A 13,205-nucleotide genomic window follows, 5' to 3' on the forward strand; every position below is an offset into this window, starting at 1 on the left:
CAGGTAGATGAGAGTATCTCTAGGTCTAAGTACTTTTTAATAGACTTCCAACCAGTTCATCTGTCTTTAGCAGCATCCTAATTTCCATTTCCTGTGGTCCCCATCTTTCTAATTCTTGATCCATTGGGATTTATGAGTAATAAATTGGCCTGCCTTTTGGCATTTCTTACATCAACTTAAGGTACAGATGTTTTTGGTTCCCCAAGTTACCTACTGTTCGTTCATTTGCTTTTCAGTTTCAGAATTTTGTTGATGTTGTTTTTGTTCCCATTCTTTTTACCCTTATGGGTTTATGCCTTTAAAAATTAATTTTCTTATTGTTATTTAGTTTGGATTCTGGAGGTAATTGCCTGTGTTCAATCCACCATCTTTAACCAAATGTCACTGGCTCATCTTTTCTGTTGGGGAACCATTGATGTTTAATTCTTTGGGGATTTCTTTGGTCAGATTACCCAGGAAAGATTCTTTCAGTCTCCTGTTTGGAGGGTATAAGTCTGGCTACCTGATGAAGATTCTCCTAGAGATCACTGTTCCCTGAGATTTCCTCCACCTTGATTTTTTTAGGATTCGTATCCTGAATGAATATATTGTATACAGTTTTTAAGTTATGGTTCATAATTAACTCATAGAAGTCACACTTCAGTGATATAGTAAGATTAAGGTTCCAACATTTTAAAACGTTTAAATTTGTAGCTTAGATCCATTAAATTCTAACTTGATGTTGATGTCCAGAGGAGCAGCTGCAGACCAAAGATGCCTCTGAAGACACTGCCCTTTACATAATGTCTCTCATCAGATCATTGAATTCTGCTAGCTCAGGTTTCTATGTAGAATAACTGCTGGCAAAAAATTATCTCTGCATGTTTTGCTTTTCTGATTTAAATAAAAAGAGACTAAAAGAACTTTATAATGTATTTATTGACACAATTCATGTGAGCTAATTTATATGATACCTTTGTTGTTGCTTTTTTGGCAAATTACCTGAAACCCTAATAATTTTGAATATTCTACTTTATTCCCAATTTTCAGCCGCAGGACACTACATTATTCACGATGCAGACAGACCAGGATATGATCTGTAACTTGGTAAGCTGATTTTGGTTTGTGTTTTGGGGATGTTGTTAGTTACCACCAAATGATCCAAGGTTGATCTTTGTAGGTTATTTAGAGCCTGAAATCCAGCGTGTGGTTTCTGTAGCCCCCTCTTTTCTAGAAAATGAGAAGGAGAGCTTCCGAAAAATCTCAGTGTGACTTTGAATGTGGCTGCTTCTGTTTATAAAGGCACAGTGATCCCAGCAAAAATCAGTCTCTTAATTACGGGCTTCAGTGGAACACAGTCTATCCATCAAGGACATGGGTGTTTCTTTTTTTTTTTTTAATTAAAAAATAAATAAATTTATTTATCTGGCTGCGTTGGGTCTTCGTTGCTGCGCGCGGGCTTTCTCTAGTTGCAGTGAGCGGGTGCTACTCTTCGTTGCGGTGTGCGGGCTTCTCATTGCGGTGGCTTCTCTTGTTGTGGAGCACGGGCTCTAGGCGCGCGGGCTCAGTAGTTGTGGCTCGCGGGCTCTAGAGCGCAGGCTCAGTAGTTGTGGCGCACGGGCTTAGTTGCTCCCCGGCATGTGGGATCTTCCCGGACCGGGGAACGAATCTGTACATGGGTGTTTCTGAGTGACTGTACCTTATGCTACGGGACTGACGATGAAGTTGCCTCGAGAATTCATGCTTGAAAGTAGATCCTTGCTTTTCCTTGAACCGGAAGCTACCTCATTTCTCATGTCCTCCCTTCATTTTGTGAGTTGTAGAAGGAAGTAGTGCACAGTAGAGGTAGGATTCCTACTTTACTGTCAAATGAGATGAGAGAAAAGCTTAGCTGGGGAGTGAGGAGGCAGAAGGGTTACTCTGGGGGTTAGAGGAGATTCTTACAAACTCAGTTATCATGGGAAACGTTTTTAGCAGTAGCTTACTCGTCAAGTTGAATGAAGAGACCTTGAGTGACATCACTGAGAGCTTCCCAGTGCTATACTACAGGGGTTTGGGCTCTTTGAGGATTAGTTCATGGTTATGTGTAGCACACTGGTTTTCCCGTGGGAATGGTGTAGGATTATCCCAGCTTCTGGCTTTCGTTTTGGAAACTTAGAATTGGGTTTAAGGAGAAGGAATTTTTCCTTTCAGGTGATTTCACTTCTAAGTAAGGATTTCTGCTCTGGGAAGTTTGTCTTCAAGGCTAATTTGATATTTTTCAAAGGCAAGTGTTTCTCTAGCACCTTGTCCAGAGGTTGTTGTACTTTTGCCTTTTGGGTAACCAGATAAAAAGGTGGAGCCTGTGAGGCCTGCAAATAAAGATTTCAATGTTTAAAATTCAGATTATATTGATGTTAATAATGGAGAGAGAGAGAGACCTCCATTTCATGGTCATTGGTGGTTTTCAGTCTGGGGTGCTGATGGGTGCTGGAGGATGAGATTTTTAATTACCAGTTGAGAATGGGTTAAGAAAAACGGAGGGACCCTGGTATAAACGAAAAGGCAATGGGTCATCATTAAATTCACACCTATTACTCTTGCAAATTCCTGGCATAGAATCCAGTGGTTTTTAAGTTTCTCTGAACATCTCTCTACCCCCTACAGCTGGTTCTAGGAGCTTCCATTGCCTGCCCTCCCCTTCTCTTTTTATGTGTTCTCTGAAGCAGACTTCTTGCACCTTCTTTCCATTGGGGAACTTAGCTTCGTCATTCCCAGCATTGTAGATGCTGCTGGGGTTGCCCTGTGGGGAACTGGGAATCGCAGTGACCCTCTCCCACTGAGCTGTGATTATATGGGATCTTCCCGGGAGCAGGGCAGTGTCCCGACATGGGTTCATTGACTGGTCTGAGCAAGGTGGAGGCTGCAGTTGGTAGTCAACTGCACATCTCCCCAGTCTGCATCTTATGGCCCCACGGGACATCCCTTGTGTACAAGTTTAAACCTTTTTGAATCTGCAAACCCTGCTCTGGGCTCAGGGTTGCCTCCATGGCCCTTTGAAGTTCTCAATAAATTAGCTCTCCCCAGTTTGGAGAAGCAGGATCATAAGGTAGTCGCCATATTGGAATGTGACTGGACCCTTAACTCCATTCTCCCAACCCATGTCTTCTTCCTCTGCATTGACCTTCTTTCTAGCTTATCACAGAGGATGCCGGAACATGTGCACCAAAGTTACACTACTCGTTTTGTTCTAAAACAATTCCATTTCTGAGTCTCAGAGTTAAACCATTGTGGCATCCTGCTGTCAGTAATAAATATAGAGTATACCTCTCCTCTGAATGTATAATGGTCTGTACTCCAGCAAACAATAGCAAGTCCTTACCAGTCCTTATGGCATGGTATCAACCCACTTGCAATGCTTGTCAGGGGAGGCTTCTTATAGAAAAAAAAGTGGTTGAAACAGGGCACAATTCCTACAGGACTACTCTGAGATCTTTCTACAAGATGTTGTTCACAATTTACCTTTGTTTCTCTTTCTATCTTGACAAAACATCTTCAATTTTACATTATCTTAGAAGAATTAGGAAAGTGGTTTCTATTTCTGGAGTTGAGTAGCTGATTTTATGTGCAAACATGCTGTCACGCTTCAGCCTTACTCATCATTCAGTGAGTTCCATTTGTCCCCCTAGAATTTAAGTTGTTAAGTGTGTAATGCTATATTATAATATTCGGTGTGATATTATAAATAGAGAAAAATGTTGTGACTCATAGGACATAACCCGTCTCTCCTCCCCTTCATACTTTGCTTCCATTGAGTCATTGTCTGACCTCAGCAAGGAGACGCCATTGGACTTATTCATGAAATCACCCTAGTTATTCTCGCCATATGTAAAACTTCAGAATTTCCTCGCACTTCCAAGAAACCCAGCCTCTGATGCAAATATGTTTTCATTTTAAGTTATCTCTGTGTTTGGTTTTCTGGGTTTTTTCTTAATGTGCACAGATATATTTATTTGATACACGTTTTGAAACTTCTCTTGACCCCTCATCCTCCATTGCAGACTCAGCTCGCCAGGGGACAGCCATCAGCCTATGGGTTTCTTGCTCTTCGTCAAATTACCCTTCCTATCCTTGTTGTGTAGGTCATCTGATACCATTCTCTCATAGCAAATCACCTCGACTTCCAAAATGGTTAGATCATACTCTGAGAGCTTACAGTAGCTCTTTGCTGCAAGGAAGACTCAGTCCATTATGAAGATAATTCCTTTTGAACAATACAAGTGAAATCTTTCCCCATAAAGGACTCCTGAGAGTAGATGAGAGTGAATTTTATCTCATTCTTTCTTAAAAATTGTGTCTGATCACCCCTTAAAGGTTATAAAAGCCCATAAAAATATCAAACCTCTGTACATTTATCTCCCTAAGTGTCCTTTCATTTTATGAAGCCCTTTCAAGAGAAGGGTGGTATGACCTTGGTATGCGTCACAGTGGAGGTTTTGGTGGAGGGCACAAGACAAATATTTTGCGTATTTATCCAACAGCAGGCTATCGTTATTTTCTATAATCTCAGCATAACTTCTCCATCACTTCCCCATGCAGCTTGCCATGTGCACCAGCTTCAGTGGACATATGGGAGAGCTAGAGATGGCTTTTGATTGCGTATGGCGAATGTCTGACGGAAGTTACTGATTCCTCCAAAGGAAGTATTTATTGGAGACTCCGTACTCCTCTAGGAAAACGCTTTTCAACTTTCTTATGGTTTCAATGCCCTAATAGAAAATGATCTTAAAGTGCCCTTCAGTGGCCATCCATTTAGTGAAATAGTCATGCTAAGTAGTGTGTTTACATTAATCTATAAATCAAAAGAGAGGAAACAATTTCAGTAGCCGTGGTAACTTGCATCGGCTGTGCTGTTTTTCATAGCCTGTTGTTATTTAATCATGCTAATTTTAAAACTCAAAAAATCTGGAGGTAAGAGATGCCAGAGGCTTGATTCAGCATATAATTGGAATCAGGAGGGTGTCTGTGTGTAGGGGTCACAGTGGGAAGAAAAGACCTCACTCTTATCCACACAAGTAGAAGAGTCTAATTGGTACCACAGAGAATACTGCCTGTGGTTCCCTAAAGAATTAGTTTATTATATGAAAAAAAAAAACAAAAAACTGATGGCTAAGGATTTTGTTGGAGGGAAAAGTGGAATAAGGGAACGAACAAAATGTAAGGCAGCCAAGTATCTATGACTGTGGTGTCTCCTTGCCAGGTGGTTGGATCTACTCCTCCCAGCTGGGGCAGTTGCGCAGTAACTTCATAGTGACCTTTTCATGCACCTTAATGCGTTTTGATCTGAGTATTGGGATGGCCCCTCATTTTTTTGGTTGCATTGCATATCAACAGAGTGGGGAGGTCCCAGATTTGTGTTTCCGTGAGCTCTTCCCTACTCCTTCCAATTTCCAAAGGTGGGAGCTCCTAGGATCTCTCCTCTCTCTGCTCAGTAGTAGAAAGTACCGTTTCAGGATCTCTTATAGATGACTTAAGGAAGTGAATACTCAGAATGTTGAAAGTAAGTAAAATGAGTAGCCAAAATGGTAAGTCTTTTTGCCAAACTTCAAGGGATATAACAGTGCTTGGTGATGGTAATGTGAAGCTTAATAAGAGTTTATTCCTAGACTTTTCAGTTGTGTAAAGACCCATTATGCCTAATGTGCGGGTTTTTTCCAGCACAGATTTAATGAAGCTAATTGCCTGTAGGATGATGAAGAAAATCGTAATTGTCCAGTATTCCGTCATGTTATCTGTTCACTTGTTGAATCTTTTTCCTCTAATCCTCAAACCATCAAAGGCTGAACCTGAACAGGCTCCGCCCACAGAGCCGAAAGCAGAGGAGCCCCCAGCTGCTGTACCACCTGCTGCCGGGCTGGACCTTGGACTTGACACCCAGGCTGAGGAGCCAGTGGAGGGGGCAGAGGTGAGCGCCACCTCCCTTCCACCCTCCCCCCGCCTCCCCTGCCATTAGCTGTGCTCATCTCATCATCCCATTTCTCCCTTCTCATTCATGCTTCACTTGGACCAAATCACCTGCGTATCTGTCATGGCTCCCCAGGTTCAAATGGCCTTTACTCCTTTGACAGGGAAACTGCATATTGTTTTTTTTTTAAGGAAGGTATCCAGAGACCTGCTCTTACACTGTCATGTAGCCACAGGCTTGGTTCTCAAAAAAGGGTGCCTTGATTCTTTCTGATAACTCTCCCATTCATGGTCAATAGGTTGTCATAACTCACAGATAACCAGACTTGTTAATGCTCCACCCCACCTGTGATGGCTGGAGATGGGCTTTCCATTAGGGACTAACCTGCAGATGATAGACAGAAGGGTCATCACCTTGTTGGTTGTGTCTACACGTTGATTTCTTACAATATTAGTTTTGTAGGTTGGTGAAGGCCCCAGGAGGGACTGAAATCCGATATTAGAAATCCTTGAATCTATAAAGCCTTCTATGGGAACAACTGTTTGCTCAAAGTCAAGTCTGGTGCTGGCTGTTATAGCACAAGAGAGCTTGAGGATGTATTTTGTGCAAGAGTGGAGACTCCTTTGTCTGCCTGGAACCCTTCTCTGACCTGCTCCTTTCAGCCACACACCACACCACATCGAAAACCGGGATGGGCTCTATATGCACCCTATTGAATTGGATAAGTTAACACATGTGAAAGTGTAGAATGATACCAAGGAAAATTTACCAGGGAAGTGTACCAAAGTTTCCCAGGGAGAGTGAACAATAGTTTACTTATGAAATGCAGTTAAAATATCTCCCAAGAATTTCAATCAGGGTACCCTACAGCCTTCCCAGAATCTGTACAAAGAGAGAGACCAGGCTTCCCTGGTGGCGCAGTGGTTGAGAGTCTGCCTGCCGATGCAGGGGGCGTGGGTTCGTGCCCCGGTCCAGGAAGATCCCACATGCTGTGGAGCGGCTGGGCCCGTGAGCCATGGCCGCTGAGCCTGTGCGTCCGGAGCCTGTGCTCCGCAGCGGGAGAGGCCACAACAGTGAGAGGCCCGCGTAACGCAAAAAAAAAAAAAAAAGAAGAGGTAGACCAATCTCCCTATTCCCAAAATAACATTGCCTAGGTGAGATAACTAGAGAAATAAAAGCTATATTTTTGCTGTCAGTGCCCTAGGTTGTTTTACTGGGAAAAGGGTAGGTCATCTGTCAAATGTATTATTTATTAACAGAGTAGAAAAAATAAATAATAGGGCAAGATAGTGATGCAAAATACAAATTAAGAATTACTCAAGAAAAATGATCGTATTTTCCATGTAAAGGTACACAGTTGGACCAAGTTTTGTAAGGAAAACAAGACTGTGTTCTGCTAGACTGAGTCCCTCCTAAAAAGGCTGTTTGCACAGATTGTAGACTGGGAAGTGCTGAGGTGCTGTGCTCCAGTGTCCGGGATTTTTCTTCTTAACTCTCATTCCCAGATTCGCAGGTGATCTTAGGAACTCAGTGCAGACGGAGCATTTTCAGTTGGTGTCAGATCTCTCCACTCAGCTTAGGATGATTTAAATAACAAAGGAAGGGAAAGAGACAATTGAATGTTCGAATGCTGTTACAATTAAGAAGAAAATTGATTTTAAAAAGAATATGGACCATGCCAGGGAGTTAGAAAGATATTGATTAGGTTCAGATATTGATTTAGAAATGGCTTCAGTTCTGAAAGGTTGTCATCAAATTTCTATTTTGAAGAGCAGCACAGACTCCATCTTTACCAGTGCTTTTTTTAAAATTAATTTTTATTGGAGTAGAGTTGATTTACAATGTGTGTGTGTGTTACTTTCTGCTGTACAGCAAAGTGAATCAGTTATACATACACATGTATCCACTCTTTTTTAGATTCTGTTCCCATATGGGTCATTACAGAGTATTGAGTAGAGTTACCTATGCTATATAGCAGTTATCTATTTTATATACAGTCGTGTATACCAGTGTTTTTAAACCCAGTTGATGCAGTGCCCCAGACTATTCAGTGTAAGGCTTAATGACATCAACGCCCATGGTTTTGAGCAAAGGTATGCTGGGTTTGACAGTAGGGTGGAGATGTGAAATAGACAAGCTCATGTGTTAAATACAGACTCGAACATTGATCCTCTAATGGCCGTGACCACATAACCTCTCATACCCATCCTTACTTTAACAAACTTATATAAGTAGGTTTTGTTTTCTCAAAGTCTAAGTTCCTTGGTTTTCCAATGAAGAATCTGAGTAGCTACCAATTATCAAGTACCTATTGTGTCGTACCTACTACATATATAAAGATTTATAAAAGAATTATAATCTTTTAAATCAAGGGTGGTGTTAAAAATATTTAGCAAACTGTATGGTATAAGCATCAACCATTACTAGAACGGGCTTCCCTCATGTTGGGGAAGGAGATGTTTGGAAGAATTCTTTTTTTAAAAAAAATATTCATTTGGCTGCGTCGGGTCTTAGTTGTGGCATGTGGGATCTTTGTTGCGGCACGCGGGCTTTTCTCTAGCTGTGGTGCGTGGGCTCCAGAGCACACAGGCTCAGTAGTTGCCCCGCCGCATGTGGGATCTTAGGTCACTGACCAGGGATCAAACCCGCTTCCCTTGCATTGGAAGGCAGATTCTTAACCACTGGACCACCAGGGAAGTCCCTGGAAGAATTCTTCATTCTGAAAATGCTTGTCTCCTAAAGCTTATGTGAACTTTAGAGAATAGAAAATTTAGATTCCTTGTGAAATGCAAGGCAGTTTGGAGAATCTTATGAAGGATTCAGGCACCTGCTGAGATGCAGAGATGATTAAGAACAGCAGGTCCTGAGCTGACCATGTCAGTCATCCCCTCTGAGAAGAAAAAGTTCAAGCAGTTGATTTCTCCACCCTCAAATGGACTAAAAAATAATAGTAAGAGAAGGCAGTTTCCAGCAGTTTGATTTGCCTAATACTCATCCGAAGTGGCTACTTTTCATGTTTTAAAATGGACACACTTGGATAAAGTCAGTTCTCCCCCCAAGTCCACCCTTCTACTTAAGAAAATAATCTCAGATAAAATGTGTTTTTGTTCTCTTAATGTAGGTTTATAGCTTCTTTTTTCTGGTCATAATTGAGATAATATTAGGGTTATTTTTTCTAAAGAAATCTCTCTTCTGTTGCTAGATGTGTGATATTTAGTTGTAAAGAGATGGAAATCCACACCGTGTCCCGAGCATTAATTAGAAGGTTGGCTGTGGGTGTCATCGGTCACGATGGGGTTGATGTGACCTTTTGAGGTCATCATTTTTGCTGCCGAAATGTCACCACACGGTTATTATTTCCAGTCTTGACAGAATGCATTTCGTATGAGGTGAAATTTGTGGTGTTTTGTTAAAAAAAAAAAAAAAGAGGCAAATGTAATTTCGAAAACAGGAAATTTGAGCAGCAGTTCACAAAGAAACCTCGGGCTCCCAAGAAAAGTTTAATTATTACATTTTTGTTTGTTGTCTCATTCCCCACCTAGCTTATATTGTTTTTAGTTTTTCCCTACAACACCAAATTTTACCAGTATATCTGCAGGATACGTTTTAAAAACCAACACTTGCTACCTCTTCTCCAGACGTTTCCATGTTATATAAGTACTGAAATTTTTCTTTAGAAAAAAAATCAATATTTGTTTAGAAATATATCAGAGAATTAGGTCAAAACCAGATAAAGACGATTTTTACCTACATTTATTTTATTTTCTTGCAGAGAATCCCTTCTAACTTTCTCTAAATTTCTGCCTGCTCCTATATTTTGCTCCAATGATGTGAAGTGGACCAATGTCTTTTTTCCCTATTATTTTTAAAGAAATAATGCAGTGTAATTAAATTTAGGGTTAACATTGTTTCCAAAACAAATAAATGGGGAAAAGATCGAGGTAGATATTTTTAGAATTTTAGAATTTTTAGAATAATTTTAGAATCCTGGAAGGTGAAACACTGACCCATTATTTGAGGAACTACTTTTGTGTTTCGTTTTTTGAACATTTCACCAAACTTAAGTTGACTTGTCAGGACCAATTTAAACCAACAACTATAGATAGATTGATGATAGATAGATAGATACATAGATACATAGATGGTAGCTGATAGGTAAACAGATAGATGATGATAGATAGATAGACAAATGATAGATAGTTAACTGATAGGTAAACAGATATAGATAGATTAGATAGATAGATGATAGATAAACAGATAGATGATGATAGATAGGTAGACAGATGATAGATAACTGATAGGTAAACAGATATAGATAGATAGATAGATGATAGATAATAGGTAAACAGATAGATGATTTATAGATCATAGATAGGTAGATGGATAGGTAAATAGATACATAGATAGAGATATACACTATGGTCTATGAACTTCATCCTTCCAGGAATATTTCTATCTGTGTGTGTAGAATGCATGTACTAGTTTCCTCCTTCATTCAGCTGGTAGATATAGCTGAGTCCTCGCTAGATGTCTGGCTCTGTTCTGGGTCTGGGGGATACGATGATGCAGGCAGTAGATATGGCTCCTGCCGTCCTGGTTCACACAGACTGGTGCTGGGTGAGGCGTACATTACACAGTAGTCCAGGCATCCTTCTGTGATGGGCGTGTGTGTGGGCAACAGCATTGAGTTTTCTCCTTGTGCAGAGTGAACATGGGAGCTCAGGCTTCCACTGTGCCTCTAGATGTGAGCTCGGATCTGTCAGAGGAAGACCTGAGGAACAGAGGAAGCCAGCAATTTCTCGTCTGCCCTTCATTATCACAGAATTATGTCCACACGCGAAGTGCTCACTCTGAAGCATGCTTCACATTATAATGTATATAATTATATATGGATGTGGATATATATATGACGATAGATAGATAGACGGACAGACAGATATGCATGTCTCGGAGATAGATGTACCTTTTTTACCTTTCTCAGAAAAAAATCACAGGAATGGTTATTTTCTCTGAGTTTGACTATATTCCTATCAGCAGCTAATTACATTCTCAGTGCCCTGCAGGCCAAACAAATAGCTGTTTCTTTTGTGTTCCGTGGCACCCAGCACAGAACTGGGTGAATAATACATGCCCAGTAAATTCTGAGTCATTGATTTGTTGACTGATGGACAGTGTCATCTACTGATCCTGAAAGAGACTACAGCCAAAGCTGTTAAAATACCGATATTACATGGTCATTTTCTTTCTTTCAGTTTCCATTCAGATAATTGAATTTTTATACTTAGGAAAAGGAAGCTGCTTATTGTGATCAAAAACAGGGCCACCTTCCTCCTTATGCTGCACAGTGGCCTTGTGACATCTGAGCCCCAGTTGCCATAAATGTAAAATGGGATTAATGATAATTACCTTCAAAGTTTCTGGCAAGGGCTTGGAAATATTCCAGGTCACTAGTTTAGCACCTGACACGTAGATGTTCCTCCAACAGTGAGAGTTGGATAATATCATTATTGTCATCATCTTCATGATAAGTGGTTTCCTCCAAGATAAGCAGATGTAGGTGAAAACTGTACTCTGGGAAGGAGCTGGCCACAGATGTGGAAGATAACAGCACCCCTTTCCCTTTTGTTGCACGTTGATATTAAGGGACTTGATCTGATTTAGGTCCCCATCAGCACAAATTTCCTCTTGGTTCCTAAAGAAGCTGCATCCCATCAAAATTCTTTGCCTTTTCTGAGAAGACTTCTTCTCTTCTAGGGACCTTCATATTGGGTCCATTGATAGGGAATATTCCAACCTTCACTTCCAGGAAGCTGTGGGCGTTCAGAGGCATGCAGCCTCCTTCAGGGGGGTGATAGAAGGAGCACACAGGCAGGTGAGCTCCAGAGATGTATTCAGAGTTGACCCAAGTGGCCGGGCCGAGACCTTTCTTTCTCTCTACCACTGCAGCACATCACGGGGAAGAGATGGAGTTAGCCAGGGCTAAGATGAAGGTAGATGGTGGAAACTCCCCACGCCTCACACCTCACAGAGCAGGTTGACCTGGGGTTGTCAGTTTCTATATCTGGAAAATGGGGCCGTGGTTGTTTCCATATGTGGCTGATATTAAGTATTCATTAACCACCTGCCAGCTGTTAGGCAGCACACGTAAACCATCTTCCCTGCTTTCTGGGGTCTCATATTCCAAAGCCCCTTCTTGCACAGACCCATGTGATGATTGTGGAATGTTATTATTTCTTCAGTGTTCTAATTACATGTGAACATGATCGTGAGGTTTCAGATTGTTCTTCCACTTTGGAGCAGCCGTTTGTCGATGATGGGTGCCTAGTGATTTTTTTTTTTTTTTTTTTTTTTTTTGCGGTACACGGGCCTCTCACTGTTGTGGCCTCTCCCATCGCGAAGCACAGGCTCTGGACGCGCAGGCTCAGCGGCCATGGCTCACGAGCCCAGCCGCGCCGCGGCACGTGGGATCTTCCCAGACCGGGGCACGAACCTGCGTCCCCCGCATCGGCAGGCGGACTCTCAACCACTGCGCCACCAGGGAAGCCCATGCCTAGTGATTTTTTAAGTGTTACTTTCGGCGTGTGGTTTTTTTTCTTATTGAGGTGCAATTCACATAACATGAAATTAATCGGTTTAAAGTGAAAAATTCAGTGGCTTTTGTACATTCCTAACGTACAACCACCACTTCTATCTCGTTCCAAAACACTTTCATCTCCCCAGGTTCAAACCCCATACCCATGGTCCCCCCCTCCAGCCCCTGGGAACTGCCAATCTGCTTTCTGTCTCTATGGATTTATCTACCTTGGAGATTTCATATACATAGAACCATACAATATGTGACCTTTTGTGTCCGGCTTGGTGTATACTTTTTGGCACATGCTAAATCTAGTGCTTGAACTTGCTGTTTTTAACATGGCTTTGGTTGTAATTAACTTCCGGATAAAAACTCCCTTATTCTCTCTCAGTATTTACTGAGCTCAATGCATAAGCCCACGTTGATACCTTTCCTGGCCATCAGCCCGGTTGGGTAAGACCAGACCCAATTGGGCTGATGGCCAGGAATGCTAAAAAGACAACTCTTTATAACACCACCCCCGCCCTCCATCAATCCTAGTCTTACCCCAACCAGGATTTTGACTGGCAGAGCCTTGCAGATGTGTCTACGGGCTCAGGTCTCTCACTCTGTGGGTCCCAGTATCAAGGTTCATTTGGTCCATGGATAATATGGAACTGAACATTCAGACCAGTGTGTCTTATAGTTCTGCACCAGTTCTTACCCTTT

General features: G+C 41.6%; 1 protein-coding gene across 1 annotated transcript in view; it reads left to right on the forward strand.

Annotated features, from left to right (window-relative positions):
* AMPH (amphiphysin) overlaps positions 1-13,205 on the forward strand; it is a 185,123-nt gene that overhangs the window by 153,241 nt on the left and 18,677 nt on the right. Inside the window, exons 16-17 of the mRNA XM_060019841.1 lie at positions 1,030-1,086; positions 5,798-5,923. Coding sequence (XP_059875824.1) covers positions 1,030-1,086; positions 5,798-5,923 — 183 coding nt within the window. The remainder of the gene's footprint in view (positions 1-1,029; positions 1,087-5,797; positions 5,924-13,205) is intronic.

The sequence above is a fragment of the Delphinus delphis genome, chromosome 9 (assembly GCF_949987515.2).
Source record: "Delphinus delphis chromosome 9, mDelDel1.2, whole genome shotgun sequence".
Taxonomy (NCBI): Eukaryota; Metazoa; Chordata; class Mammalia; order Artiodactyla; family Delphinidae; genus Delphinus; species Delphinus delphis.